This window comes from Gallus gallus, chromosome 1, assembly GCF_016699485.2.
Source record: "Gallus gallus isolate bGalGal1 chromosome 1, bGalGal1.mat.broiler.GRCg7b, whole genome shotgun sequence".
In the NCBI taxonomy this organism is placed as follows: Eukaryota; Metazoa; Chordata; class Aves; order Galliformes; family Phasianidae; genus Gallus; species Gallus gallus.
Window position 1 is genome coordinate 77,322,496 of NC_052532.1, and position 26,871 is coordinate 77,349,366.

Consider the following 26,871-nt stretch of genomic DNA (forward strand, 5'->3'; position numbering starts at 1 on the left):
TGTGCCCAATGCTTCTTATCACGGGAAGAGCCTGGTTACAGCTCCATCCCCATGATAGCCAGCCTTCTGGCAGTAGCTGCTGTGGGCAATGTGCTCACGTGGGCCTCATTGGCTCAGAAAGCCAGGCTAAAAGTCTTACCCCCTTGCCTTCTTCCTGGCTAAAAAATGCGGGTTCCTCAGTACTGGTCATCCACTGGACTCTGGTGAGTTTGCTCCCATCTCTCTTTTGCTGGAGAACCCACAGTGGGCAGATACAGCTTTATCAGTGCCACATGGAGGGGAATAATCATTTGTCTTCACCCGTTTCACCACAGTTTCACAGTAAATGATGTATTGTGGGCTTGCTTCTTCCCCCTTCCCCCCCCCCCCCCCCCCCCCCCCCGTGTTTTTTCTGCCCCATAGTGGCAGAATTAGAGAGAAAAATAGGTTGAAAAGTCTTGAAAGTGAGTAAGTTTCCGTGTATGATGAGCAGTATGGCAGAAGTCAGAATTCAGACGTTAACATAGATAAGGGATGAAAAGCATGAAGTAATGGTTTAACAGAAACCTCACAAAGTTCAGAAAAACAAATGCCTTGCACCTGAGGTCAAAGGCAATGTCTTAGGAACATAAGGAATGCTAAAGCCTCCCTTCAGAGGTCCACACTGAAACAGCGAGAAGCCATGGTTTCACACTGTCACATGGGAAGTTTCAAGTAGACCAAAGGGTAGTTCACCATGGGAAGAGGCACTTAACCTGGGAGATCTGCAGCCTCGGAGATGTTCAGAAAACACCTCGACAGGGCCCCAAGGCTGACAAGAAGGTGATAAAAATGGGAATGAAGAGTAATCAGTGCAGTAAGGAAGTGTGGAAGAAGGGAAGGTCTCAACTCTGACTTACACAAGTCCCTTACAGGCAGTGCAGAGTGTGGAGCAGTAGGCCAGGGTGGTCAGCAGGGGGTTAGAAACCCTTCTTAGATAGCCTGTTTAAGTTTACAAGTAGGATGTCATGTTCACCCTAACTGGTCACTGTTAGCCAAACTTTTTGTAAAGCCCAAGAGCTGACTGAATATCCGTCTGTTTAATTGTGCAAATTTATGGGTTTCAAACTCATTTCCCAAGTTAATGAGGCCTCTGTGCACGTACTGACTCTATCATTCCCTTGGTCATATTTGGCAAGGAATGGGCTGCCATATTTGTAGAGGTTTCATGAAAGTGGAGAGCCAGATGAGAGAGACAGGCCTGCTGGCATCACTCCTGAGTGAGTCCACTCCATAAGCAAACTTTCTGCCATGTTTGATAAAATTAAATAATCCTATAGATTTAATACTGCTTCTGGAGTTATAAGCTCTTGTTTCTATCCTGCTTGACTGTTTGCTTGTTGTTATAACGTTTCAGTAAAATCCATGAATGAGTTTAAAAGTGATGAGACCACTCATACAAGAAAGATCCAAGGAGGTCATGGAAACAATAAGACACAGATAAAACTTCTGGCTTGTTAGTTTTTAAGTTTTACGTAGCCACAAATGGGAAGCTGTAACAGGGAAAGATAGCCATATGTTTGTGCCTTAAACATCATCCTTAAATCTCCACGTATCTCTTCCCCTACCCCCATCCTTCCCCTTTTCCTGTTCTTTCCCTCCCTTTTCATTCTGTAAAAAAATTAGGTCATACATGGAGGATTATGAGATGCCATGGCCAAAGGCTTTGCTACAGAGGCGAGGCTGTAACTTCGCATCAGCCATGCCACTGTTTTCTGTAGCATACCTCACCTTCTGTTGGGCTGTTTGTTCTCTACTGAGCTTGCAAGTGGGACTTAGAGCATTGGGTTGAGCTTTCTGCATACATCAGTGCATCTGTGGCTCAAGCACAGCTCTGTCTTCTCGTGGATGCAGACTCCTTCTACTTTGAGAAAGGCAAAAGCCTCTGGTTTTGTAGGCCACGTTTGCAGCCAGCAAAAATGGCTTTGGACCATTTTGATCTGTCTCTGATAGTGTCCTCCTAAAGTCATCCACTGGTCCATCCGCAAGTCTGATCTATGATTTCAGACAAAGGGGGAATTAAGGCACTATTTGCTGGGCTGGATGAACTTCTAGGTCCATAATTTTCTTGAGTAGCTGAAGTAACAAATCCATGAAACGCTGCTTTAGTGCATAGAGTAACTTATTTGAGACGTCCACTCTGTAAAATAAAAAAATAATCACTTGCAATCAGTTAGCTATATGTACAGTGAAATAGATCTAGACTTCCTTGTTTCTGTAATTTACTACTGTCATATAAGGGGTTCAGAAGTGGCATCTGCTCCTGAGATTGCCTAACGGTTTCCACTATGAGGTTCTGTTTTCTATTGCTTGAAACGTTGCTATATTTGACCTGCTTATATTAAATGCTAAATAGACACTTCAGGTCAGAGCACAGTGCTGATTTTGAGATTCATACCATGATGAATGCCGTTATTTCTCAGTGTTTTCCCTGTTAAACTTTCAGTGCACTGCTGTGTTTAGGAAGAGGAGGAGGAGAAGACATTACCAAAAATCTCTCTTTACTGTCTTGGAAGAATATAGTGATTTCATGGCACTACATTGTTGTTCGCTGTGAAACTTAAGGTTCCTGTTAGCTCAATGTATTAATAAAGGAATGTAACTGCTGAAGCCTCTGCAAATTTGTTTTATTGATTGTGTTCATGCAGACCACAGCTGCACAAGACCCCATCCAAGTTCTTCACAAACTCTTGCAGGACTTACTTTCTAGGGCTGTCTCCTCTGCACTGAAGAACTGAAATGGGAATCTTTGTGCCTCGTCTTGCTGGTGCCTTTTTTCACAGGCTACCCAAGAAGCCTATCCTGATTTAAATGGCTATGGGAGAGGAGTAGGTTACTGAGAAGGAGGCTGACTATCTGGAGAGTATGATGAACTGAAATTTGTGATTCAGCACTGACAGGGAGAAAGAGTCAGAATATAATTAGATCTGAATGAAGCCTGCATCTGGGAATTGCTAAGATGAGGAAAGAGCATGGAGAGGACAGGGAAAAATGTAACTAACAGAGATGAACAGCCTGTGAAGAACTCTCTAAGACAGCATGCAGAGGTAGGTGTCAGGGGGTTATATACAATGGTTTTGAGCCATTACACAGACAGGTCTTTGGGGGATTTCTCTGGCTCTGATTTTAACCACTACCAACAAAACTCGCCTAAGTCAGAAGAGCTAAGCTGAGGAAGTGCTGCATGCAAGAAACTCACTGAATTATTGTGTTAGCAGAAAGGGAAATGGGCAACTTTCTGCCAAGGTCACAGAGGATCAGATGTTTTACTTGCTACTTACATATCCTTGATTCCCTGCTGATGGATTTGGCCTCATTAATGTTGGGATTTGGATTATTTTTTTTCTTTTAATATTTATTCCTTTTGTTTTATGCACTGACTCGGTGTTTCCAAATAGAAAAATCTGGATTTTCTTAAGAAATCAGGAAAAACCTTTTTTCCTTCCATCTTCATGGGGGAGACAAGCCAGCCACGTGTGTTAGAGATGGTAATTTTATGAAAAAATGAACACTACTACTCTTTGTAGCATCTGCCAGAAAGGTTACAGCTATACAGTTCTGACTCATCTTAAGAAAAGATTTGTCTTACACAATGAAGGAAGCAGGAGCACTTTGGGAAAACTAGTATGTGGTCATGTAATTTAGGAATTCAGAAGAATGCATATGCCTCAGAGTGGAATCTTATTGCATTGACAACCTTAATGGAAGCATTTATTAACCTCGATGGCACGATTTTGCCTCTTTTGAATTATTAATTTCATGTGATTTCTGATGTAGTTTCAGTGAATTGTAAAATACACATGACCTAGCTGTTTTACAACACATATCTAGACAAATGCAAAAAATGCTGTATGTTTAATTTAAATGTATACCTTAACATCACTGGTCTTCTGCATGAATAGCTAACATTATGCAGATATGTGCCCACAGAAAATGCAGCTGCCTTCTTTTTTTTCCCCACTAACTTCAATATTCTTTTTCTTAATTAATAGGCATTTACCTTCCTACTAATTATCAATATTTACACACACATTAATTTTGACCACTGTGGCAGACTAGCTGAGTCAGGTTCATATGAAGATACACCATTCCTTGTGATGCAAAGACATGCAGAATATATCAGCACACGCTTCTTTTACTTCTGTCATGTCCATTTTAAAACGAGATTGTGACTTAAAATGTCACCGGTAGAGTTTTTGTTTTGCCCAGTTCCGAGGAGAAAATGTTTCACTGTTATTTGCTTTGTATCTTTCATCACTGTTTTCCCAGTTCTTAGAACTCCAGTTAAAAACATAATGCTGTGTTCCCTAGAGGAATCATGGGCAAGATGACATACTGTTTTATTTTTCTTCCCATTCTCAGTTAGACAATAAAACTGAGTGGGAATGTTCTTCAGGTAAATCCTTGATCCTGAGTACAGCAAAGTCTGTTATGATTCATCTGTAGGTGTTTCTCTCCCTTGACAATATAAAGGAGTCTTTCACATGAGCTTTGCTAAAACACTTTGCCTATGGCCTGTTGAAACTTGAATGTTTTTCTTCAGGCCAAAACAAGCTCTGGAGCACGTTGTGCTGATTGTAGATGGTAGAGGGTATAATGGAGTTTTACACTTTCATTTACAGTCCAGCCCCAGTGTAGCTAGTTGGTGAGGTTTTCTAGAGTATTAGTGGCAGGTCTTTTGGCTTGCACAGTAGCATTTTGGTCTTGGCTTGTGGGCACTGGCTGGATTAGAATCATAGGATTATAGAATCATAGAATCACAGAATCATAGAATGGCCTGGGTTGAAAAGGACCACAAGGATCATTTCATTCATGAGTTTCAACCCCCCTGCTATGTGCAGGGTCACCAACCACCAGACCAGGCTGCCCAGAGCCACATTCAGCCTGGCCTTGAATGCCTCCAGGGATGGGGCATCCACAACCTCCTTGGGCAACCCGTTCCAGTGCGTCACCACTCTCTGGGTGAAAAACTTCTTCCTAATATCCAACCTAAACCTCCCCTGCCACAGTTTAAAACCATTCCCCCTTGTCCTATCACTATCCACCCTCGTAAATAGCCGTTCCCCTTCCTGTTTATATGCTCCCTTCAAGTACTGGAAGGCCACAATGAGGTCTCCCTGGAGCCTTCTCTTCTCCAAACTAAACAAGCCCAGTTCCCTCAACCTTTCCTCATCAAGGGTCCTCCTTTTCTTTATGGTCTTAGATCTAACTTGGTCCAGGGCTAAGCCTGAATGAAGAGTTAGCTGCTTTTACTTAAAATTCACTTTGTAAGTAGTTATAGATAGTTAGGAGTTCTTAGTGGTTCTCATAGGAGGGTGGCCATAATAAAAAACAGCAAAATAGTGCATGCTAACTACTGTTGGTATCCTCAAAGAGGCATGACTTTGAAAGATCACTACTTTTCCCTCCTTCCCCCCCCCCCCCCCCCCCCCCCCCCCCCCCATAAATGCACTTCTCAAGCATAAGATTAGGAGCAGCAGCAGCCTCTGGCCACAGGTTTTCAGTCCCAGAACAGATTTCCAACAAAGTGGTCTCCAGAGCAGATGATCAAACATTTTTTTCCATGCGAGAGCCCTAGGTCCATTCTTGTGTGGACTTTGCCTGTTCTACACCCTTTGAAGTTTATCTATGACTTTCTGAGGGAGGAGGGAGAGAGAGAGAGATGGGAGGCATCTGAAAGCTCTTTTCCCCTCCCTTTTCCCAAAAGTCATCTGATTTCCCGAAAATCTCTAATTCAGACCAGATATGTGCACTCCCCCACTCAGCCAGAGCCAACAAGGTTGTGCAACTTGTTCTGGAAATTCCCTCTTTTGCTGAAAGCTGGTACGCTTTTTTCCTGAATCACATCCGACCGGGAAAGCTGAAAGCTACATCATACTGCTAGGGGGTGCTGCAACCTTGCAGATGAAAGCTCTCTTCCCCATACCACAGGCTTGAATACTGTTGGAGTGAAAAGGAAACAAAAAGAGAAAAGAGAAGACAGGAGTGAAGAAGAACACATGGCCTAGGGAGAGAAGGTAAATATCACAAGCTTTAGAAATGGGGAACGAAAATATTCCTGAGTGTCCCTGTCTGACAGCTAGGAGGGTCAGTGCGTGCTGCCCCCATGCTGGGGTGCTGGGAAGAACGAATTGGGCTCCTTGGTTGGGAGGTGCTTTCTGTCAGTTTGTTAGGCTTTGTAATGCTCTTTGGAGACACTGGTGGACGTAAGGGGAGGACACAAGTACCTGTGAGTAACAACCTAGAGATCGCTGCTCCATTTTGTCAGCAGTGAGCCCAGCATACCTCCTCAGTGCTTGGGGTTGCTGTATGCAGGAAGGAGCAGTGAGTAATCTTGCATTTAAAGCAAATCATTGGTGACTTTTCCATGAACCTGGAGTGTTAGAGTCTTTGGCATCTGTAACAGGCATGCAGACGTACAGGTGACATTAATCAATCACAATGTTTTTTGTCCCAGGCAAAGTCCAATCCCTGAATGTTTTCAGGAAAGAAGGTCGGCTTTTTCCAGATGTGGTAAGTTACTGAATCTCCACGGGGCAGCTTTATTAATAATTTCATTTTATGAATGGTGTTTTTCTTTTAATCTAATGATTCACGAATCTGACTGCATCTATTGCCCAAGAAGCCGTGAAAACAAGATAGTGAAGCAAGAAATGTAATTTAAGACCCTCCTTTGCAATTTCTGCAACATTACCATTCCTCTACAGCTGGAGAGAAGCAAAGAGCAGGATGGAAGTTGTACTCTTTCAGTTTGAAATTCTGCAGGAGAAGACAAGCCCGTTAGATTTCCAAAGACAGGAACAATGCTGTTTGCTACATGCTGCCAAAGACTAACCTTTTCACTAGGGACTGTGTGCATATGCACATGGAGAAGACTTCTGCAATGTTATCTTTCTTCCTCTTTTCTCAGGTACCTTATCTTCTTCTGTCACCCTGTCTGGGCTAATGCAGCCTCCATGTATGGTGAGATCTTGTCACCCAATTATCCTCAGGCATACCCAAATGATCTGCAGGAATCTTGGGAAATCCAGGTCCCTCCAGGATATGGCATTCGCCTTTACTTCACGCATTTAGATCTTGAACCTTCGCAGAACTGCGAATATGACTCTGTGAAGGTACTGTCCCTCCCTGTTCTCATCAAGAGCGAAAAAGACAAAAAGTCAAGGAATAGTATATAACAGCAGGGCTGCATACAAAGCTCAAGGCTGGAAGAAGAGATGCATTCTTTCTGTTATGATCCCAAATAAGCCCAAGTGACTGAAAATATCTGTGCTAACAGTCCCTACATTAATGTAAGTTTACTTCATAATGACGTGAGCATGTCTGTCAACTGAGCATGATATCTGTGCTGCACTCCCTGTGTTCTTCTCATATCCATTGGAAGAACCCATTAATAACACCTCCGTATTGCAAAGCACGGATACAGATACCCATGAAAATGCCCATTCTTGTAGAAAGGGCATTGAGTTTCTGTTCATGAAATTATTCAGAATTAGTCCATGAGTGAACATAAACAATTAATGAAGGTGGAGGTTGATTGGTAATGAGTAAAGTTAAAAACAGTCAAGAGATCTGCGTCTGGACCGTGGCTACTCAGAAAAAAATGCAATGGCCTATTGTCCCAATCTTTGCACCTATTTTAAACATAGAACCCTACTGTTTCTCCTCCATGTTGTTCCATGGGGCACAAAACATCTAACATTTCCACACAGAGAGACATAAATTAGACCATCCCCTCCTGCAGTAAGTATGTGTAAAAAGGGGCAGTAAGACCAAGTGCAGTGCCAGGAAATCCTGGACAAGGACCAGTGTGGGATTGCAGAATGGGTGTGCTTTGCTTGAGGATACAACAACATATCCACCTGCAACAAACCAATATACCTGTTAGGTTGCTCTGCAGACTGTCAGCCATTGGTTTTGAAACAGAGTTTTAATTTGTTTGGATGTGTGGGCCTGAGGAAAGGTTGTTAACTGAGAGTTTTAGTGTGTTAACCTTTGACATAATTTGCTATCTGGAAAATCAGAACAGGTCTTTCAGAGCTGGGAAGCCAGTAAGAGGAAACATTCCTCAAGGATCTTACATATAGTGAGAAATTTGTTCTCTAGGGATTCTGTTCAGTTGTACCTTGGCTGACTGTCTTCTGCCCTTGACCATCTCTGGATGGAAAAGTAGCCTTAGGCCCTTCTGCTAACTGTGACATGGCTGTGCGCTAAGAGATAAATCTAAATGTCACGAGAAATAAATGCAACTTAGAAGCCTTTGATTAGTCATCTATAAACTATAGGACTCAACTACTGGTAATTGCACATATTCCAGTAACGAGACAAGACCTTTCTGAATTCTCCTGCAGATCCTCTCTGGTGGCCGTGTTGAACGTTTGCTCTGTGGGAGTAAGAAAACTCATGCCCCTGGCTCCCCGATTGTGGAGGAATTTTATATGCCTTATAACACCCTGACTATGACCTTCCAATCAGACTTTTCCAATGAGGAGCGTTTCACTGGTTTTGCAGCCTACTATGTTGCAGTGGGTAAGGTTAAAACAGACTCCTCTGAATCTCTGTAGTGTTCAAGAGTAGGAGGGGAGGTAAGCTGTCAGAATGGGTTTCCTTATGAAAAAGTCTTATTTAAGAGAGATCCAGACAGACAGGACTGCTTTCCAATGTGGCCAGTCTAAGTGCTGCCTTCAAGGTATATTTTCCTTGTTGTTTGCTAGTATTTACTTCACTTTCCCATCTTTCTCCTGCCCTTAGGGCCTGCTACTAACCTGACATATTTTCTTTTCACACTTGTAGACTTGGATGAGTGCACAGATTTTGTGGATGAACTTTGCAGTCATTACTGTAATAATTATATTGGAGGTTATTTCTGTACCTGCCCACCAGATTATTTCCTCTATGAAGATAAGAAAACATGTGGAGGTAAGAGATCTACATGAGTTGTGGTCAACAAAAAAGAGTTAATTTAGGCCAAGTGGGATACTGTGCTTGATCTTTCTCTGCTAACCTTCTCAGTCATTCACAGCAGATATGTTATAATGAAAAGGACATCCCAGTGCAAATCTGAACTGGCAGTAGACTGTGACTTTGTGAATTCTTAACATTCTTTTTGTGTGTGTGTCAAGAGAATTAAGAAACTATTATATGATATTCTCTAAGGACTGTGATGGAGATCCCTCTTAGCATACTGTAAATCTTTTAATTCCTGACAAAACAAAGTTGTTCAAAGAAGATAAAAACACAAGGTTGCTTGGTTTGATTAAAAAAAAAAAAAAGCAAAGTCACAAATGAGACATACTGAAAGAGGTATAAGATGAGGACCTACACGAGAGAAGAGGGTCTAAATCATAAGTGGAAGGTAAAGAAAAAAAAAAAAAGATGGAGGGAGAAAGAGAGGACACTAAGCAAGGCTGAACAAAATTAGTGATATGCTGAAGCTGTTCCCTAGTACTGAGGACACCAGGAAGTTGTCTTCCAAAGGATAGACAAGCAGGCAAGGTAGGTCAGGCTACTAGAAGTTAAGGTCCCTCGTAAACTGATTAAGGAGTTGTGATTGTTTTCAGTTTCTTGGGAAAATGCAGTGTTAGATGTGGTTAATGCAGGTGACTGGAGAGACTGGAGATACAGTGGAAGAAGGAAAGCTTCTCTGCTTCATAATTGAACCATCTCCTTTCTGAGTCCTTTCTCTGCTCCTTAATCCTAGTGAACTGCAGTGGCAATGTCTTCACTGAGCCATCAGGGGAGATTGCTAGTCCAAACTATCCCAATCAATACCCAGAGAACTCACAGTGCAAGTACCAAGTGGTTCTGAAGTCAGGCTACTTTGTGGCGTTGACCATACACAGTGACGACTTTGACGTGGAACCAGCCGACTCAACAGGGAATTGCCGTGACAGTTTAACAGTAGGTATGGGGTAGGGAGGAAGTCAGGATGCTCTGGGTCTCCCCAGAGATGTCCTCATATTCAGAAATGAAGATTGCTTAACTTTAATTTCATCTATGCTGCCTTTTAAAGTTTTTGGGAATACTAAAAAATAAAGTTATTAGGAATCTCTTTGTGTATACATTTTGTATTTCATCACTTCTTGTTCATTATTTTCCCAGCTTGTCTCTGGAAAGCGGCGTTATGGTCCCTATTGTGGCAGCAAATTCCCAGGTCCTCCTGAAATCAAAACTAGGAGCAACATTCTTGACATAATTTTTCAGACAAACCATATGGTACAGCGCAAAGGCTGGAAAATACGCTACTATGCTGAACGTGAGTACACACTTAGGGATACCTTCTCTCTGCTGTTGGGTTAGGGAAAGACCTTCCCCCAGGTCAGATTCATGGTACAACAGCATGTTAACATGTTCAGGCTGCTGGGTTTGCTAGTCACAGCTAAGGGGCTATTAACTAAACAAAGGATGCCTGTTAATGAGAGAGAATAATCACTGTGAAGAAAAAAAATTGTTACTTGAAGAAAAGTAAACTTTGAATCAGTTAACCATTGATTTCCTCTTATCTCTTCAAAGCCATAACCTGTCTCCCGAGTGTCACTCCCAATTCTGTTCTTGACCCAAAGAAGGACAGGTATATCTTCACGGACAGTGTGAAGGTGACATGTGTGGAAGGGTATGAAATTGTGAGGGTAAGTTACACAAAAAAAGCATATGCCCTCTTTGCCCCTCCCAGCAGCTTCCTGCTATTTCCCATCGGGTGTCTTGAACAAAAGGGCTCAATGTTTTTGCCACAGCTGTATCAAGTGCAATTTTTTTCCAGCAACTGCAGCATCCTGAGGAACCTCCACTAGAGTGTCTATTTCAGATATATCTCATGGCCAGTGACTTATATGTGTCATGTTCTTTCCCCTAGCAATATGACAGCATCAGGACTTTTCACTCCATATGTCAGAACAATGGTGAATGGAGCAACTCTGATTTCAGCTGTGTTCGTAAGTGACCTGTCTCTGTATTGTGGGAAGCAGACTTTAATGGGGTATTTATGCTCTAGACACACTATCTCCAGACTAGGAGAACAATGAAGGACTGGGATGTGAGCATGCTGAAAGGACAGAGGAAGTAAGCATGAATGACCATACATGGATCAGCAGAGCTGTGTGGTTTCCCATACTACAGAATAATCAGATTGGTGAAGATATCCCTTTGATTGTTGTTGATTGTTTGTTTCTTCTCTACAGCTGTGAACTGTGGTGATCCCAGTCCTATTGACAATGGTAACTATGTCTACATCTCTGAACTTCATGAGCCTCTGTACCAAGCTACTGTCCAGTATTTCTGCAAAGCACCTTACTATACCTTACAAAACAAAGAGGAAGGTAAGTGTTGTGTCTGCTACAGAAACATATTTATTTGATGAAAGGCCTAAGAATTAGTACTGCCATTGTCATGGAACTGGGATTATACCCCATTAAGTCAAGGCTGTGAAAAGATTCTTACTGGTGTGGGGTTGCAGACAGTAGTTTTGTGTTGCTTTTGTGTTTAATATAACTGGCATAATGTCTATAATAGGGGTGTTGACCTTAGATGTATTGGCAAGTCCTATCTCCATTTGTCTGGTATATGAACCACAGAGATTTTTACCATACCTTTCTGATGGAGAAGGACTTAAGAAGCCTATTAGATGAGGTCCCTCCTAAAAAGGGGCAGAAGCACCCAGGTGGAGTTCTCTGCTTTTAGAGAGATCTCGCCAATATTTATCAAGCTGTGCTTGCTTTGGAGATGATAAGGTTAATACACTGTCTTATACAATAACACTGCTTACACTCTCTTCCTCTGGATTGTATCCTTCTGGCACTCTTTTCTTGTGTTTTCAAAGCGGTTTATCAATGCTCAGCCAGTGGACAATGGATCAGTGAAGAAATGGGAACAGAGCTACCAACATGTGTTGCAGGTACTATCAAAACCTGTGAATACGTATGCATACGTAGTAACAAAGATCCATGCTTCTTTCACTTACTCTGTGTTTCTGCGTACCTTCAAGTGTGCACATTCAGTTCTTCAGATCTCTGACTCTTTTGCGCGTAGCAAAAAGACTGACAGGTCAAAAGAGATGTCCAGCAATACCAGGTCTTTCTCTCCTCAGTCCCTCCTAAACAGTACTGAGAGCTGTAGCTTCTCTTCAAACTCTCCTTGGGTACAGTTTCCATCAATCACTGGTGACGTGGCACTATAGGGAAAAGACTTTCACCACTCTCACTTGAAGTCTAAATCTAAAACCTAAGCGCTTTAGGAGCGCATGTCCTTCAGTATTCAGCAACACTTAACGGGTCTGAAAGCTTAAGCAATATCTCTATCCAAGACTTTCTTGTCCTCTCATTGTATTCATGGGAGAAATTAAGGAGGAAAGTGCATGGGTATTATGTCTGCTCCTCACTTCTTGCAGTTGTGGCTGAGTATTAACTTCAGATCATAAAGAGAATTTAAAATTTGATGCATTCTGAACACTGTTCAGCTTAACAGCCTCTCTTAATGGAGGCAGAATTCCTACTGCTATCTGTACGTCATGCCCCTTTGTTACTCCAAATCCTTAAAACCTCATTTGAAAGTACAAGGCCCAGCTGAAGATTGTTCAACTCTTATGAGCCAAGTCAGTCAGTGGCTCGGGCTATACCAGTGTACAGTGCAAAAGACAAAATGAAAGATGAAGCTCAAATAACGTTCAACCGAACAGAAGGTTACAAAGAATGTGAAACCAAGTTTTCTCAGGGAGACATAGAGACGCAAGGCAATAAAAGGCAATGAGCAAAATTTTAACAAAGTAAATTCTGAGAGTGTTTAAGGAAAAATGTTTCCCAGAGCACTGAAGCTGTGGGCCAGAGAGGCTGGGTAATCACCAGCCTTAGAAATGCCCGTAAGTTGCCTTACAGAGCCACAGAGCAGCCTTGCTTTGCAGTTAGGAGGAGGGGGGAAGGGTAGTTAGGAGTGAGCAGGGGTTGAAGTGGAGATGTCCAGAGGTCCCTTCTTCTGCTTCATTTGAATTGGGAGCTACTTACCTTAATCTCTTATATATTTCCTTAATCTCTTACAGTATGCCTAAGGGTTCAATGTAAAGCAGACAATGTGAAAAGCAATCAATTTCCTGTCTATGTAATAATGACCAGCCTTATTTCTGCCCGTATGCCACATTCTGCATAACCTGATGTAACATTTTATTCAAAGACACAGAGCATTTCTGCACCCACGGGACTCAGATAAGATCTGCACTGACCCATTGCTTAAGATTTTACATACTAAAAAATGGAAAGGAAAGAAAAAAGAAAAAATGGAAAAAAAGAACACTAATAACACATATGAACACCCAATCTGAGACTATCTGCAGTTCACACATATGCACAAAACAAATCCTTTCAAAGAATAGTTTCATTCTTCTAAGTGCTTAAAAATATATTTTTTATAATACTTGAAAAAATATTTACTTTTACCTACAGGATGTAACTCAGCAAAGCAAAAATGCTAACTACAACACAGTGAAATTTTGAGCTTAGGCAAACCCAGCACTGATTCGTTGACAACAGCTTTACAGAAACAAGAATTTGAGAATGAGCATTTTCAGCCTAAACTGAATGTTTGATAGGATTTTTGCTTGAATTTCCTTGAATTTCTCTGTAAATGCTCCTTTCAACTTCTATGAATTCTGTGGCATAGAATATAAACAGAAGTTAGTTGCTCAGAATAAAAAATGATCTAGAAGATACAAGAAAGTGGGGACTATGGGCATTTTAGTGTTACCAGTTAAACCTCTGTTTCTAACTGCTAATTCTCCCATCTGGTTCTTCTTTTTTCTTTTCCTTCTAGTCTGTGGCATACCTAGTAATCCTATCCGAGAGACGGGAAAGATTTTTGGAGGCACTCTTGCAGCAAAAGGCAACTTTCCATGGCAGGTGTTTTTTCATAGTCCAAGAGGAGCTGGTGTGCTCATCTCTGAAAGATGGGTAATGACTGCAGCTCATGTGCTGGATGGATATGATTTGCCTACAATGTATGCTGGGACAATCAATATTGGTGAAACAGCTTTGCGCAATGGCAAGCAGCTGGTTCCAGAGGCATCATTCATCCATCCAGGCTGGAAGAGGCTGCCTACAAACACCCACAGAACTGATTTTGATAATGATATTGCACTACTGAAGCTGAAGGAACCTGTGGAGATGGGTCCAAACATCTCACCCCTCTGTCTTCCTGGTAAATCACCTGAATATGAACTACAAATAGGGACTCTAGGCTATATTGCTGGCTGGGGGAAGAGAGAGAAAGGAAGACTGCCCAACTATCTTTGGAAGGCCCAGATTCCTGTGGTGGACATGGACAAGTGTCGTTCTGTGAAACCAGAGGGCTCTGCTGATTCCAGTGCATACCGGTTCACCGACAATATGATCTGTGCTGGTGGTGGCAAGGACAGCTGTAACGGGGATAGTGGTGGAGCTTATTCTGTCCAAGATCCTTTTAATAGCAGCCAGTCCTATGTGGCTGGGTTGGTCTCCTGGGGACCAAGATGTGGTACCTTTGGTCTCTACACCAAGGTAGTGCGCTATGTGGACTGGATTACAGAGACCATGAATAAGCATGACACAAAGAAGCCCAGCATAATTAGCTGATTAGCTCTTTCTCCCTTTAGCACAGTCACTCTTCCTAAATGTGATGGTTACATATTCTGGTAGTAATAATAATAATAAGACTGGCTATGGTTCTGTTCACTTTTCATGTATAACAGGGTAACTCACTGTGTCTGTGCAGAGTGAGTCAATAGTCAGGAATATGTATTGTTTTTTTCCCTCTGTCACTGTGACTGGTAAAGGAATTTCACTTTCTCCTTCCACGCATTACTATGAGGAAGCATAAGAGGAAGATGCTGTTCTGTATAAGGAGGCTCCTTCTGCTTCCTCTCAGTTTTTCTGTTTCATTTTTCCCACTTGATGAAGACCTACCCATGCCCTACCTGACAGGGAGATCACAACGAAGAGGAGAGAGAATAATTATTAGTCTCAGGATAGGTTCAAAGCCTAGTTTCTGATTTCCGTATTTCCTGTATTGCTCAGAATATCTAATGGTATTAAAGAATGTCCAAACTTGCTTCCCATGTGTGTACTGTCCTTCTCCTTCTCGGTCTAGACCTAGATCTCCCCGAAACTCCCTAAATCAAGAACTGAGTCACATACTGAACAAACATAGTGCCAGCTTTTGTCAAACTCTAACTTACACTCCCTTACTTCTCTACACAAGAGTTTCTATGAATTTCTTCTGAGCTAGTTGCAGCACACTGACCAACAACCGCCAGCAACAAGGGCTTCAGTCTTCTGAATCAAGCTAAGCAGAAGAACAGAATATCTTCAAAACTATCATTTAACTGTACCTAGGGCTTATTTTTTCAAACTTTATTGTGTTAGATAAGAAATAAAGGTTACCTGATTTTGGGAAGGTAGTACTGTGGGAGAAGATTATCTAATATGTGTTAAGAGTGTCTTCTGCTCCAGAACACGACTTTAAATCCAAATCCTTCACAGTAATCTTTTGACTAAGATGGTCAGGGGACTGGCGCAGATGGCACATGAAGAAAGATTATGAGAACTCTGTTCAGCTTGAAAAGGAAGAAGCTAAGAAAGGGATCTGACTACTGTCTTCAGCTGCCTAAAGAAGGATTGGACAGCAGACTCTTCAAAAAGGTAAAGAGAGACAAGAGACAATGGGCACTGGAACATGTACCACAGAAAACTGGGGAACCTATGTCATACTGAATATCTTCAGAGCTTGCCCAGGCAAGACCCTGAAGCTCCAAAGCTAGTCCTACCATCACCAGAATACTGGACTGGATGCTTTCTCTTGGAGCTTAAATTTTTCTGAAAGTCTAGGAAATGGTGAGGATGGTGTGTGCATCTCCCGGGAGACTTCATATAGACTCCTGCACTCAGCTCAAGCACCTTCCGTTTCTCAGTATATGTGACAAGCAAAATGCTGTTTTGTTGTGGGGCTTGTAACCAAGGATCTTATACCACATTCCTGTTACCTACAGGATGTTGAATGATTTTCATTTGTATAACTGTATGTGCCAACTTTAATCTAGTGTCAAGTTTTATAGTCATTCCTCCATGTTGCTATTGTATGTGGGCTCTTCTAAGCTTTCATCTTATGGAGCGCAAAAGGGAATTGTTCCTCCTGGACAGTTAAGACTGTAATTTTAGCCCATCTGTGGAATCTGGTTGACATCAAATTGAATTGGAGTCAGCTGTGTGCCCTGGTGGCCAAAAGGGCCAACCATACCCTGGGGTGCTTCAGGCTCAGCATTGATAGTGGCAGGAGGAAAAGGGATTGTCCCACTCTGCTCTGCTCTAGTGTAGCCTCACCTCGAGTACTGTGTGCAGTTTTGGGGACCACAATATAAGAAGGATGTAAAACTATCAGAGAGAATCCAAAGGAGGACTACAAAGATGGTGAAGGGTCTGGAGGGGCAGCTCAGGTCCCTTAGCTCAAAACAGAGGAGGCTGCTGGGAGGCCTTATGGCAGCCAGCAGCTCCTCACGAGGGAATTAGTGCTGAACTCCGCTCTCTGGTGACAGCGACAGGGCCCGAGGGAATGGAACTGTGTCAGGGAGAGGCAGGTGGGGGCTGGGGAAAGGTTCTTCACCAGAGGGTGGTGGGGCCCTAGAACAGGCTGCCCATGGCAGGGGGCATGGCCCCAAGCTGCTGGAGTTCGAGGAGCATTTGAACACTGCTCTCAGGCATACAGTCTGATTTTTGGGTGGTCCTAGGGGCCAGGAGTTGGACACAGTTATCTGCAGACACGGGGAAAATTGTTTGTCTTCCTTGCCAGGTGCCCAAGTTTTTGTAGCTTACTGCAAAGCAGAAGGTGTTTATGATGGCTTCTCAGCATTTTTTCCTAATTTTTACAATGACTGAAGAGTTGGATATTTTGTTGTTTTTGTCACTTGAACTCACTGAGCATCCCAGAAATTCTGTTTCTGGAGTACGGAATATTCCCTAACTGCATATGCCTCAGTCTTCCTTCCCTCCCCAAAGACTGGGGTTAATTCATTGCTCCTGTGGATCTGGACATCTTACTTAACAGCCGGGTGAAGTCGATTCAACAGTGTGCCCGGGTGGCCAAGTAAGCCAATGGCAGATGCCGTTGGCTGCTAATAGAAACAGTGCAGTCAGCAGGAGCACCAGAGAGGTGGCTCTGGTGAGGCTGCACCTCAAGCACTGTGCTCAGCTTTGGGCCCCTTACTACAAGAAAGAAACTGAGGTTCTGGAGCATGTCCAAAGAAGGGCAACAAAGCTGGTGAAGGGTCTGGAACAAGTTTTATGAAGAGCGGCTGAGGAAACTGGGATTGTTCAGTCTGGAGAAGAGGAGGCTCAGGAAAGACCTCCTCCTTCTCTACAATTACCTGAAAGGAGACTGTGGTGAGGTGGGGTTCAGCCTCCTTTTCTGGGTAACTAGAGATAGCACGAGAAGTAATGGCCTTAAGTTGCACCAGGGGAGGTTCAGATTGGATACAAGGAAAAATTTCTTCTGAGAAAGAGTGGTGAATTACTGGCACGGGCTGCACAGGGAGGTCATGGAATCATCATCACTGGAGGTTTTCAAGAAAAGGGTACATGTGGCATTGGGACACATGGTTTAGTGGGCATGGTGATAATGGGTTGACGGTTGGAGATGATCTTAGTGGCCTTTTCCAACCCTAATGATTCTATGATTCTGCAATCTTACATTTACTTGCCTTTGTTCTGTTTTGCCCATACAATTGGCAAAATCAATAGAATTCTGACTTCTGGAGGTCATGAGTGAGTTTATATCAGGCATACAATTTCACAGATCAATCCTCAGGGTGTATTAACTCGAGAGCAAATGAGAGATCTTGACACTAGGGATCTGGACCCGGATCATAGGTCTTGCTCTGAAAACAGAGCAAGAAGACAACTGTGATCTCACACCCAGAGTTCTCCTGTCTCAAGAACAAGGATCTCTGGTAACAAAACTACTTAAGAAACAACTGCAGAGAATATCCACAACACTAGAGGCATCTTCTTCTCTCTGAGTCAGAATCATTTTAGAGCTACCGTTCTGCAGTTAGAGCTTTATTTCATATAGTACGCAAAAAAATCCGCTATCAAATTCTGCTCAGTAAATATTCCTGGGAACTTTTCTTCACAAATCTGATCGTTGTATTCCTTATCTTCTGAATGTGGCATTACGCAGTTGACTCTTGACTCCCTTGAAACCATCTACAGTTTCAGACTGGGTAACAACAGCCTTGTGAGAAGAGAGCAACTCCCACTTGCAGTTACAAAACTAGAAATATTTTAGTGGCAGATAAGGCAATCCCTCTATAGATGAAGTCTGTAATTTGCTTTCAGTTATAGGGAATATGTAGTAGTTGTTAAAAAACAAAGACAGAGAAACATAACACACCTGTTTTCTCCAGCAATTATTTTAATATTCATAGAATTTCACTGATGTCAATAGGTATATGCACACTGTACTCAGCACATCTTTCAAGGTTTGCTGCACTGCAAACTTTCCATGCAACGTGGCCTACAAGATTAGACTGCAGTAGTTTGATGATACTGCCAGCACTTTAGACAATAGTATGTTTGCTGCCATGAGATCTCTGATATTATTAAGGCTTCATCCAATAGTAAGACTGCATTTGGAAGAACTAGAACACCTAGAAAGGCCTCCCACAAATTGCTGGTAGGACAGCAGTTTTGCTAAGTTTTGATGGTGCCACCAAAAATTCATCAGACAACATGGTGGTTTTCAGAAATGCTTGTGATTAAGGTTACGTGGTCTCTGTGTTTGAAAAGTCTTTAGGACATCAACAAAAGCTTTGGATATGATTTTCTGTATCTGGAAATCTATATGGTATCAGCAATTCTTCAGCTGGACAGGAACACTTAGAGCGTATCCTCCTTTATTATCCCTTTGATCCAGTCCAAATAGCCGAGGATCTTGGTGTAGAAGCCATAACCTTGGGCACAGCCGATACCCCAAGAAACAATACCAGTCGCCACCCACCGACCACTTTCCAAGTCTAACACTGTGAAGGCACTCCCACTATCCCCCTGGCATGTATCTCGTTTCTCCCTGAGGAAGCCAGCGCAGAACATGTTCTCAGAGAAAACCATAGGATTCTCTCTTTTCTTACTATCCAGCCAACTCTGGCATTTCTCGCGAGAAACTGCTGGTAGTTGCACATATTTCAAATTATTTGAAAGAAAGTTTTTTTCCACACCAAAGCCACTCACGTAGCCCATGTACCCATCCATGTAGAATGTGGTGTTGCTAGTATCTGGGAGACAGATGGGCAGTACCGTAGGGCCTAGGGTTACTGGGTATTTCAGCTCCAGCAGTGCTATGTCTCCGTTGTAGTTATGCTCATCGTTAGGATTGTAATCAGGATGGATAAAGATCCTATGTACGGGGTGGTTACCCATCCTGATGATCTGTTCTACATCACTGTGGCCAAGGAAAATGCTAGCATCCTTTGCTAGCTCATCGAGGCTTACATTGTTCCTTGCTGACCCTTTGGGGAAGATGGTGTGGGCAGCTGTCAAGATCCAGCGATCACTCAGGAGTGCTCCACCTCCACGTCCATGGATTTCAGTCAGAGCCTGCCAAGGGAAATTGCCCTCGCGGGCTTTTTTACCACCCACAATCCTCTGGACTCCAATAACAGGGTTGTCCGGCTTCCCACACACTGCGGAGAAAGGCAAGGAAATCATGACATCCTTTATTGCCCTGGCTTGTCTCTCTCTTTCCTACATCATCACTGTTCACCTTACTTTTGTCTTCCTGGATGTATTTCCCTGTCCTTCCTCACTGACACCATTACTCCCACTCTCCTCTCTGCATTTTGTCCCTGCTTTGTACTGGCAATAAGCACTGATAGGAAAACACCAGACAATGTTATAGTTTTTTACTGACCTGGCAAGCAGGCAGGAATCCTCTTCTGGCCATCTCGATCCACCCAGGTTCCCTCAGAAGAGCAGGTGTATCTATCTGTAGAATGAGACAGGAGTGAATGAGACCCAGGCACGGAGCAGGAAGAATGGAAGGGTTCCTCTCTCCAAGGAGTCCCACATGCTGCAGTCAGCCCTCCAACCCCAGAAGTACCCTTTTTTAGGAAAAGCTGCCTGTACTGTAATCTGGAATGTGTTCCCATGGGACACATGCATCTTGAAGTGCCTCAGTTCCAGGTGAAGAACAGGAAAGTTCAGGCACCACTTCTGTAGAAGAAAAGCCTGAAGTGTCAGCTGAGTGAGTACTAACTTCACATGCTTGCAGAGCCCTGTTTGACTTTATTTAGCCCAAAGAAGGGTATAAGGAAGATATGGGGATTTTACATTCAAGTCTCTGGTTGCAGTTGTTTGCAGAGCGTAGGACAGTGTGTTTTGACCCAGAAACAGGAAAAAGATTAATCTGTTACTATACATGTTAAGTGTCTATTTCTGAGTCTGTATTTCTCATCACATAGTTTGTGGGTCATGTCTCAACACAAATTCCACTACCTCCAAAATTAACTGCTTTTCTCAGAAAGCTAGTGGTGGTGACTAAAAATAATTTATATACAATCAATACATTTTATACAACTTATACTGTATTAAACGTTTCCAAGAAACTCTTTCCTGTTCTCTTTGAAAGCTGACACTTTCCCATCAGAATTTTACATGTGGTAGTGCTGATATTTACTTGTTCCTGATTTTGACCTGTTCAGATTGAGCTCCGACTCTTCAGCAAGGAGTTAAATGCTGGTGCAAAAATAGTCAAATTCAACATTAGTATCAAGTTAAAGCACCCCCTTAGCTGCATATTCCTTGCCCTCAATGCCAGTGTGTCAACTCTGAGGCATACTGCAGAACTGTTTGTGGGTCTGTGTTGCCAATCATATCCAGGAACGGATTCAGGTGTATTTATTTATATAGTTATTCATTTCTGTGGAAGTGAAATGAACAGCCAGGGCAAGGAAATCATGGACTTTTTATGTTTTTCTTGTCACCAAAACTCCTATGTTGTCAAATCACATCTCAGGTGCAAAAAAAAAAGGCAAGTGAATGGTTTGGAATGTTCCCTTAATTTTTCTGACTTGCAACATAGATTTTTCTGCATGTATGTTATTCAGCCTCTAGATGTCTCTGCTGTTGGACAGTATTCCAAAGGGAGTAAACCGCATTACAGTGGACTGGATTTTATTTATTGGCATCTGGAGCAATGTGGATTTCTGTGATTGGGTTGCAGCATACTGGTGCATTGTGCCTCAAATCTTGGTGAAAGAATGAAATCCACCAGAGAAAAAAGAAGTCATGACTGCAGATGACTGTCATGAGAATCATGAATTAAACCTTCAACAAAGTTAAGGAGAGCCTGGAGGAGGGATATGAAGGACTCTGGGAATGAAGTAAGGTTGCAACAAACCTCAGGACCTATGCAGAAGAGCCAAGAAAAGGTTGGGAAGCCTTCACGGGAGCCTCAAGACCAGTGAGTAGAGATTAGGGAAATTCTAACTGGAGACTGTAGTGGGCTTTTTATTTCAGTATTTCAGTATGTGTGTGTGATCAGAACTCACCACCTCCTCCTCTGGTGACAATGTGATAGTACGGTTCATTACACTGGTATGTGATCACTGACTGGTAGGTGTTGTTCGCAGGTTTGTTAACATAACTGAATATTCCATTGGTCAGTTTTGCAGGGCTGCCACAGTTCACAACTACAAAAAAGAAAGAGAGGAAAAAAGAGATGAATAAAAGACAGTCTTAATACCTGTAGGATAAGGCTTGATTTGTACTGCGGCCATGTTGTGAAGGATAGTGAGGACCAATTAGTACAGTGGGCAGAGAGTGGTTGTTCCAAAACGGATCCCAAACTGGGATCTTCTGCTTTTAGATGTTAGAACATTGTATTGACTTCTTAGTGATATTTTATGCATTTCTGTAGGGGAGGAAAAACATTTAGGTTTTTGGAAACAAAAAGTGTAATGAAAGTTAACAGTGGACTAAGTGGCCTTCACAGACCTTCCAGTCAGCATACCTATGGCCAAAGACAAACTGAGTCAGAGACGCTGAACTCCCTGCATACTTGAGGGAATAACTTAGAGCAAGGGACAAAATTTCAGCACTCAGCTCACTCACTTTCACAGCGGGGCATGGGTTGATGCCATGTCCCATCAGCCTGGCAGACAGCAGTGAAGGACAGCAGCGTCCGGTTGCCCTGCATACACACACAGAAAAAAAAAAAAACAGGAAAAAAAAAACACTGCTGGCTGCATGGAGCCTCATATTCCCTTCACACAATACTCAAATTCCCTTCCCTCACACAAAAATATTATCCCAACTGCCTGTCTTTCTACTGCTCTCTCACAGCACTGTGCTCCAATTGCTGGCCTCTCCCCTTGCTGCCTTCTTTCTATCTTGTGTTTGCTACAGACTACAAATTATGCATAAAGAGCCAAAATGTAAGCAGCCAGCAACCATAAAAATTTGAGAGGTCTGAGGTGCTGATGGTACAGAGTCCCAACAGCAGGATGGCAATGAAGGCAGATAGCATATTCTGCTTCAAGTCTGATTTCATATCCTCTCAAAGAGAGACTCTTATTTACCAGTTCTTCCTGGGATCTTTGTTCTCTCATCTACAGGGCCTTACCTTTTTGAGAGACAGAGAATGTACTAGGAAGGAGGTTAGGAAAGGAGAAAACACTGGGAAAAAATTGCCTACACATTCATGGAAAAACAGAAATTGCAAAAGATTGCCAGGAGTGAAATCTCCAAAGAAAACTTTACTGAAAGTTGAAAGACATGGACTGAAGAGAAGGCAGAATACAGCTGAAGGGAGATAAGAAGGGATCTCACCTCCACCAAGTTATAGCCAGTCTGGCAGCTGACAATGAAATAGTCTTGATATCGATACACAGGTTGCAGGTCTCTGATGATGGTAAACTGATCCCGTGGGACAGGCTGTGGGCACCGTATTCCTGTTAGAAAAGGGGATCGAGTGGGTGGTTATTAATAAATGGTGTAGATAGGCTCTAGCAGTCACTGGGGCAGAGATATCTTACTCTCCGAGGTGTAGTGGATCTTCCAACCGCGACTGTACCCTGATTCATCAGTGAAGAAGAGTATGTCCACCTCATTGCTTTTGGTTTCTATGCTGCCAGGTGACTTCTTGCCACAGAATTCACCGATCTCTCTCCCTCGTGCTTGGATCTAGTGACAAAATCAAGTATCTCAGGGACAGAAACATACACATCTTCTCTTCAGTATCCTTATCTCAATCCAGACCAAGTTTGCCGAAGTGCCTAATGACAGGTGGGCTGGCTGTCTGACCCATCTTTGCTGATGGCTGCACTGTCAGAACAAATGAGTGACCAAATACAAGCTCTACTTCTCCTTCACTGTGGGAATCAGAGCTATCAACCAATCTGAATCCTGAGACTAAAGCAAAAGGACATAAAACCTCAATAAAAATGATGTTTTGGTTTTTTTTTTGCTCCATTCACAGGAATGTGTGACCCAGAGCCTCTTGGTCTCAGGACAATGGTAATTAAAGGTTCTGAGGGAAGGACAAGGGAACAGCTCAGTTTTCCATAGCAGGGCATTCTTTCTGTACTAATCCTGTATTTCTCATGCTAGTAGTGGTATCTGCACAATTCCTGTTCAGCCCTGGCAGCAGGGCCTTAAGGGGAGTCTGCTAATTTCCAGTACCTGGAGCTGATCATAGGGACAATGGACTTGCTGGTGGTCATCAATCTCAAAAGGTTCCAAGAACTTTAGGATGACAGACAGGCCTTTTTCCAGACGGATGCTGTAGTTACACTGGAGGTCTTCAGGATAGGGGTGGGGGTACTCTGGGCTGCTCAGGTACCCAGATGCCTCTGTGAACAACTCACTGCTGCACTCCACTGGTGTAGAGGAAGAAAGCAAAGGTCACAAGATGGGGCTGTGCCAGCTGCTGTCCCGTTAACTGCTTCCTAAACCACTTCTCCCACCCTTCCTGGCGGAAGGGCTCCTGCTCTGGAATCCTCCATATTCCATCCGATCTTTCAGAATTTCAGTTTACCTTTGCAGGAGCGGTAGTCACTTTGGAGCTGATAGCCAGGTCGGCAAGAACAGAAGTAGCCACCCACATAGTTGTGACAGATATGCTGGCACCGAAGCCCCTCATCATCCTCAGCAGCATTGTCAGGATCACATTCATCAAGATCTGAAGAGGTAAGAGATACTGGGTTAAGAGGAGGAAAGCGTCAAACCTATCTGCTGTACACTGAAAGTATACAGAGATCAGTATCTTTGCTCAAGGAATCTCTTGATTTGCCTGTCAAGGAGGAAAATTAGTTGGACCTGCAAAGCTTCTTTCTGCATAACAGATTGTCTCCTACTCACCCACAGCTTTATAATAGGCCAGGAAGCCCCTGTAGGGAACGACCACGCCATTGTCTTCATTGGAGAAATCAGAGTGAAATGAAAGATGCATCCTGTTTCCCTTAGATACAAACTCCTTTCTTCCTGGGTGATTGCCTGTGGTTGACCCAAGCTGCCCACAGTATCGCCCCAAGCTCTTCTTGTCTGCTCTGATCTGTCAAGGTTAAGGGGAAATCACTGTAGCCTCATAACAGGCAGTTATGCACCACTAATATCCAACCACAAAATGCCGATATCTGCTTCACCTGTTACCGTCTTTAGCTCCTTCCCAATCCTCTATGGGAAGAGTGAGAGGAAGCCTCGTGAATGAACAGCATGCCTCTAGATTCCCATTTCCAGCCACCAATTGCCCCAGATATCTATCCACATACCTTAACATAGTCATAGAAACAGGTCTCTGATGGCTCCAGGTCAAAATATCTGAAGGTCAGCTTCACCACATAGCCTTTGGGAACAATGATATCCCAACTGCTGATGTTATTGTTGGGGTATGGCTTGGGATAATTTGGGGATCTGATCTCCCCAAATAACTTTCTCGGGACTGGACCGGAACTGATCACTCCAGTAAAGAGGGTGGCCCACAGGAGAAAAGGAGTGTGCCTGTGAACATGGCAAGCAAATTACGACATTGCACAAAACTCAGTCATCCAAAATCAGGGGAGAGACTCCACAGGCTTGCAAGTTGTCTAGCAAAATGCAAACACGAGGAGGCCTAGCTGCAGGTCCAGCTCTCGGCTAGGATCACTCAGGAACAAGAAGAACCACGGAAATGAAAACATCAGCACTGACCAACTCCAGCAAGGTGTCACGATCCAGCCAAAGAGATTTGTTCACCTGGCAAGCACTTGGGGGGAACATAGGCGAATTCCCCAAGCAGCGGCTGTTTGTTCCCAGCAGCTATGGGCTAGGTTCTTCAGAACCACTGTAAGCGTGGTTCCCTGCTCTGGGCTAGTGAATCACTTCTGACTGTCGCCAGTTTAGGGTTCTGCCTCATTGATGTGGTCATTATCTGAAGACCTCAACCTCAGTTTACTAATAAGCAATCTTGCAGTGCCTGCAGTGTAACCCGCAGCCCAGCCATGCCCAAGTCGTCCTCCTGAAAAAACTGGCTCTCGTTTGTTTCTCTTTCTTTTCCCCCTCCCTCTCTGGGAAATGGGACTATCAGTACTCCTGCAAAACACCCCCATTGCGCGGATCTCATGAAAAGATCACCAGGTCGATCCTTCTTCCTTAGCCCTAGCAAAGGTTTAACGGAGGGATAGCAAGCACGAGGTAAGCCTTTTTGACCCGTTCATCTCCGTGGAAGAGCCTAATCGCCCACCACGCTCCCGGAAAGGTGTTGCGTTCCCGTTCCCCACACTCACATCTCCATGCGCTCGGCCGCGGTGCCCGCTGCCCTCTCTCTGCCCGCTCCGTCCCAGCCCGAGCTGCCCTGTCCCCAGCTGCGCGCGGGGGGCGGTGAGAAGAGCAGTGGGCGGGAAGGCAGAGCCGGGCTGTGGGCAGCCGGGACGGGACCGGGCTCCTCCAGCAGGGCGCCTGCTGCCCTCTGCTGCCCAGCTGCTGCAGCTCCGCGCAGACACCGGCCTCGAGCCGGGGAGGGCTTTAGGGGGCTCTTAAACCCTAGCCAGGCAGAAGCAGACTTTCATTTCCACAGAAAAGGGCGAGGAGGAAGAAAAGTGCTTTCCGGAGATCTTTGGTGATGATTTTAACTGCATTCCAGCAGCCCCTACAGCTTCTCCTACTCCTTCTTGGGCAGTTTTCTGGTATAGAGAGAAGCACAGAAATTGCAGTCTTCACAATATTTTTTTAAAATATGAACTGTACAAAATGAAACCATCAAAAAACCTCACCTCTCCTCTGTTCTGATTTGCTGAAGAATGCCTCCGACCACTTCTTCATGTATTTATTCACTGAGATGGAAACCGGGAACTTCTTCAGGGAAAGAAAGAAGCCTCAGCCTTTTGAGTTAAGTAGGCATTAATAACAGTGAACAGGCCTATAGAATTATAAGCATTCTGAGAACAAGTGTTTTTTTCCAAAGGCTCTTATTTGCTGCGTGTCCTGCAATTGTCTGAAGCGTTTTTAAGAGAAACAAGATGGATAAAGCCTTTGTTATTGAATGGAGAAATGAGAAAAGATAACAACTTGCAAACACGTTTCAGGCTTTCATCAGCACAGTGCCCAAGCCTTGCACTGAACTTCACAAACTTCAGCGTTTCACAGCTTTCAGAAGTTGGTGTAGCACCATTCCAGTGTCTTCCCTTTGAATTACGGATGCAGAGAAGTTAACGGGTTTCTTGCATTGAAATCACAGCTACAAAACCATGTTGAACGAAGAGGAAAATGGTGTTTATAAAAGAATGAAGAAAGCTTTCCCAGGATATTCATGGGCAGCCTCATTTTTACGCTGTGGTGTTCTACTTCTGACTTACTGTCCCACCCAAAGGGAAGC

General features: G+C 43.5%; 2 protein-coding genes across 3 annotated transcripts; one reads left to right on the top strand and one right to left on the bottom strand.

The window, feature by feature from the left end:
• The first annotated feature begins 5,984 nt into the window (after positions 1-5,984).
• C1S (complement C1s) lies at positions 5,985-15,091 on the top strand. Of its 2 annotated transcripts, none has more exons than NM_001030777.2 (12): positions 5,985-6,035; positions 6,476-6,531; positions 6,929-7,133; positions 8,370-8,547; positions 8,812-8,937; positions 9,719-9,918; positions 10,120-10,273; positions 10,531-10,646; positions 10,871-10,949; positions 11,196-11,333; positions 11,834-11,908; positions 13,813-15,091. In NM_001030777.2, the coding sequence occupies exons 2-12, from the start codon at positions 6,527-6,529 to the stop codon at positions 14,607-14,609; spliced, it is 2,073 nt and encodes a 690-aa protein (NP_001025948.1). In that variant the 5' UTR covers positions 5,985-6,035; positions 6,476-6,526; the 3' UTR covers positions 14,610-15,091. The 2 variants fall into 2 exon arrangements, with proteins under 2 accessions (NP_001025948.1, XP_046795671.1); XM_046939715.1 differs by having other exon boundaries at positions 5,985-6,247; positions 13,813-15,085.
• Positions 15,092-18,420: 3,329 nt separating this feature from the next.
• Positions 18,421-25,879, bottom strand: C1R (complement C1r). Its single transcript, XM_416518.8, has 11 exons — positions 25,784-25,879; positions 24,791-25,019; positions 24,381-24,573; positions 24,058-24,201; positions 23,703-23,899; positions 23,057-23,204; positions 22,851-22,972; positions 22,134-22,212; positions 21,572-21,712; positions 19,933-20,007; positions 18,421-19,705 (listed from the first exon to the last, which is right to left on the bottom strand). Exons 1-11 carry the CDS (start codon positions 25,789-25,791, stop codon positions 18,903-18,905), a joined length of 2,139 nt encoding a protein of 712 aa, XP_416518.2. The 5' UTR covers positions 25,792-25,879; the 3' UTR covers positions 18,421-18,902.
• Between the last annotated feature and the right edge of the window lie 992 nt (positions 25,880-26,871).

What these genes read in the sequence shown, in the direction of transcription:
- C1S (XM_046939715.1), top strand. Translation starts at nt 6,494, where the DNA reads ATGTTTTCAGGAAAGAAGGTCGGCTTTTTCCAGATGTG. An exon ending in AATACGCTACTATGCTGAAC is followed by an intron (nt 10,274 to 10,530) that starts GTGAGTACACAC and finishes ATCTCTTCAAAG; the next exon opens with CCATAACCTGTCTCCCGAGT. An exon ending in CTTACAAAACAAAGAGGAAG is followed by an intron (nt 11,334 to 11,833) that starts GTAAGTGTTGTG and finishes GTGTTTTCAAAG; the next exon opens with CGGTTTATCAATGCTCAGCC.
- C1R (XM_416518.8), bottom strand. An exon ending in TGACTACCGCTCCTGCAAAG is followed by an intron (nt 23,900 to 24,057) that starts GTAAACTGAAAT and finishes CCTCTACACCAG; the next exon opens with TGGAGTGCAGCAGTGAGTTG. An exon ending in TGTCACCAGAGGAGGAGGTG is followed by an intron (nt 20,008 to 21,571) that starts GTGAGTTCTGAT and finishes CTCATTCTACAG; the next exon opens with ATAGATACACCTGCTCTTCT.